A 2,909-nucleotide genomic window follows, 5' to 3' on the forward strand; every position below is an offset into this window, starting at 1 on the left:
CGGCCCTTCCAGAGAGGAGCTGGAAAACTCAGAGAAACCTAGCGTGGTCCAAACTACGCACCCCGCGGGCGGGCGCTCCAGCACACAGCTCTCAGAGGTACTCAAGACGGTGCAAGCGCCAGGTCTGTGGGGTGGAAACAAACGCCCTAGGCTAACAGGGAGGAAGGGACAGCTCCCTGGGGAGGTGACAGCCAGAATGAAAGCACCAACGCCCTGGGAGATCTCATCCCAGCTGCCTTTTTGCACAGGAATTTAATTCATGATTAGGTCTGATGAGGGGGGCGGGGGTTGAAAGCAAAGTCCCCAAGTGAGTGTCTGGGAGGGGGCTCCGAGGAAGGGTCAAGGAAGGAAGGCACAACGGAAGAGGCGACGCCGCCTTAAAAACCCCCGGGCCCGCCACTCTGCACCCCTCCCTGACGACCCACGATGCCCAAGGCGACCAACTGCGGGCCTCCCACCCCTCCTTCGCTGCCTCTAACTGCCTTCCTCGACGCAGCTAAACACGTTTCTTTTCTAGGCCTCGACTGGTGGCACTAGGGTACCAAACACGACATGGCCGGTCTGTGTGTCTCGTCACTTTATTGTATTGTCACCGTTAACTTAACTATAAATACTACGGTGGGGGACGCGGCTCAGGCTGGCAGCCCGGGGTGGCGGGGCTGCGGTCCCCGCGCACCGGTCCCCGGCGGCGGTCGGTCCCGGGCCTGTACATTATTTACAGCTAGCTCCTCGCTGCTTTCTCGACCCCCTCCCTCCCGCAAGGCAGGGCGTGTGCAAGTAGCATCGTCTGTCTGTGCAAGTCCTGGCGTCAGGCAAGCGCCCCAGCCGGCCCGCGGCCGTCAGCTGTCCGAGTCCAAATCGCTTTTACCTTCCTCTTCCCTCTTCTCGGGAGACGCTTTCGAGGACGCCTTGTTCCACTTCTCGGCGTTTTCCGACTCCTCCGAGGAGGACCGCTTCTGCCGTCTCCATTTGGCCCGGCGGTTCTTAAACCAGACCTGTTGCGCAAGGAAGCGACACCGACAGTCAGCGGCAACCGCCATCACCAGGGCACCCGGGTGGCCCCCCGCGGCCGGGGGACAGCCTGGCCGTGGCGTCTCAGCCCGGCCTGGGTGAAACTGCAAGCGATCGCCGCTCTCGGGGGTGGGTGGGGGGGAAGAGAGCAACGGGAGGAGGGGAAGCACCCGCCACGCTTCCGCCTTCCCACTGCACTTCCTGGGCCTAAAGCGCCCTTCGGCAGCCTCCTCCGGGCCTCGGCCTCCGGGATGCTCTCAGGATCCGCCCCGGGAGGACCAGGGCACAAAGCGCCCGCTCGACTCCCCCTCCCACCCCACCCGCGCGCCTACCTCCACCTTCTCCTCCCGGAGGTGCACCTTCCGGGCCAGCTGCTCCCGGGTGCCCACGTCCGGGTACTTGGTCTCCTGGAAGAGGTTCTCCAGGGCTTCGAGCTGCTCGTCGGTGAAGATGGTGCGGTGCCGCCGCTTCCGCCGACAGTGCAGCTGGTTGAGCAGCTGCAGCTCGGTGCGCGACAGCGTGCCCACGTTCATGTAAGGCAGCATCTGGTGAGGCACCGGGGACACCAGCACGGAGCCGGGGCCCTCGTAGCCTGCGACAGAGGAGGGGACGCCGGTCAGTCTCCCTCCTCCCTGGACACCGCACGCCAGCCCGCTGGCTGCCCGCTCGCTGCCCGCCCCTCGCACTTAAGCATTTACAAAGGTCTACAAGGGCGGTAGGTCTCTGGGCAGCACCGGGCCCAGGGACGCCCGGACACGAGAGGGTCCGCTTCCCACCCATCCCAAGCCACTTCCGAGTCGTCGTCTCCCCGCGCCCTCGCTCAACTTCCACGCGCTTGTGGAGTCACCCCCACCCCGGGACCCCAGGTGTCTCCGTTTCTCGAACTCTAGCCTAAAGTTTTGCAAAGGACCGATGCAAAGTCCCGTTCCCGGTGATCATAATAATAATAATAATAATAATAATAATAATAATAATAATAATAAACAAATCAATGGGGGAAAGGGGAAGGCTCACAAAGGGAGAGAGTGGGCGCCAGGTGAATAGAGCGAGCGGCACCGCGCGTCCTCGCCCCGGGGGAGCCCCCGACAGCCGCGGCGGCGGCGGCGGCCCGCGCGCGCGCGATCGCGACCCTACCTGGGGGCGTCGGGACGCAGGAGCACTGCTGGGCGCCGAGCGGCGGCACGGCCCCGCAGCAGGCCGGGCCCACGGGCGCCGCCTGCACGTGCAGCTGCCCGTAGAAGTAGCTGTTGTAGCCGAGGCGGGAGCCGCCGACCGCCGCCGCCGGGAGGCCCGCGCCCCCGGGGGCCACGGGACGCGGGTAGAAGGCGCCGTAGTCCGAGGAGGTGGCGCCGCCCGCGCCGTACAGCGAGTCCCCGTGCAGCGCAGGGAAGACCACCGGGGCCGCCGCGCTGGGAGCCACCGGGAGCACCGCGTCCTTGCAGCGCGGCCGGGCGGCCAGGATGTTGTCGATGCTGAACATGCTGGCGGGCATCCCCGAGCCCCGCGCCGGGACCGGGGGGCGGCGGGGACGCGCCGAGGAAGAAGAAGACGACGGAGACCGAGAGGTCTCCGAGCGGCGGGGTTTGGGGTGGGGGGCTGGGGGCTGTCCCGCTCTCCGCTCCCGAGGACGAGCAAACCGAAAGAGAGCGCGGGCGAGCGCGCGGCCCGCGCCCCTCCCCGCCCCCTGCGTCCGCGCTCCCTCCTCCCGCCCTCTCCCTCCCCGCGCCGCCGCCTCGCTGAACTCAAACCCGCGGGTAGGACGCAGCTCCGGCCGCCTCAACCTCTTGTTGGTTTTATACCGAGTCGACGTCATCCTGGATTTAGTTCCTGGTAATATGCAGATGACAAACAGAACCAGATTTGGTCCTTTTCTTTTCCTTGGGGTGGTGTGAGATGGG

At 65.9% G+C, this 2,909-nt stretch overlaps 1 protein-coding gene across 1 annotated transcript; it reads right to left on the bottom strand.

Annotated features, from left to right (window-relative positions):
• Positions 1-551: 551 nt before the first annotated feature.
• On the bottom strand, positions 552-2,643 carry Gsc (goosecoid homeobox). The gene is made up of 3 exons (XM_021647018.2): positions 2,146-2,643; positions 1,344-1,603; positions 552-995 (listed from the first exon to the last, which is right to left on the bottom strand). The coding sequence occupies exons 1-3, from the start codon at positions 2,501-2,503 to the stop codon at positions 840-842; spliced, it is 774 nt and encodes a 257-aa protein (XP_021502693.1). The 5' UTR covers positions 2,504-2,643; the 3' UTR covers positions 552-839.
• Between the last annotated feature and the right edge of the window lie 266 nt (positions 2,644-2,909).

Source organism: Meriones unguiculatus, chromosome 7 (assembly GCF_030254825.1).
Source record: "Meriones unguiculatus strain TT.TT164.6M chromosome 7, Bangor_MerUng_6.1, whole genome shotgun sequence".
Classification (NCBI taxonomy): Eukaryota; Metazoa; Chordata; class Mammalia; order Rodentia; family Muridae; genus Meriones; species Meriones unguiculatus.

Excerpts from the sequence above, each read along its gene's own strand:
- Gsc (XM_021647018.2), bottom strand. The coding sequence starts at position 2,503 with ATGCCCGCCAGCATGTTCAGCATCGACAACATCCTGGCCGCCCGGCCG. Across the intron at positions 1,604-2,145 it reads CTGCGTCCCGACGCCCCCAG|GCTACGAGGGCCCCGGCTCC; the intron begins GTAGGGTCGCGA and ends CCTCTGTCGCAG. Across the intron at positions 996-1,343 it reads TCCGGGAGGAGAAGGTGGAG|GTCTGGTTTAAGAACCGCCG; the intron begins GTAGGCGCGCGG and ends CTTGCGCAACAG.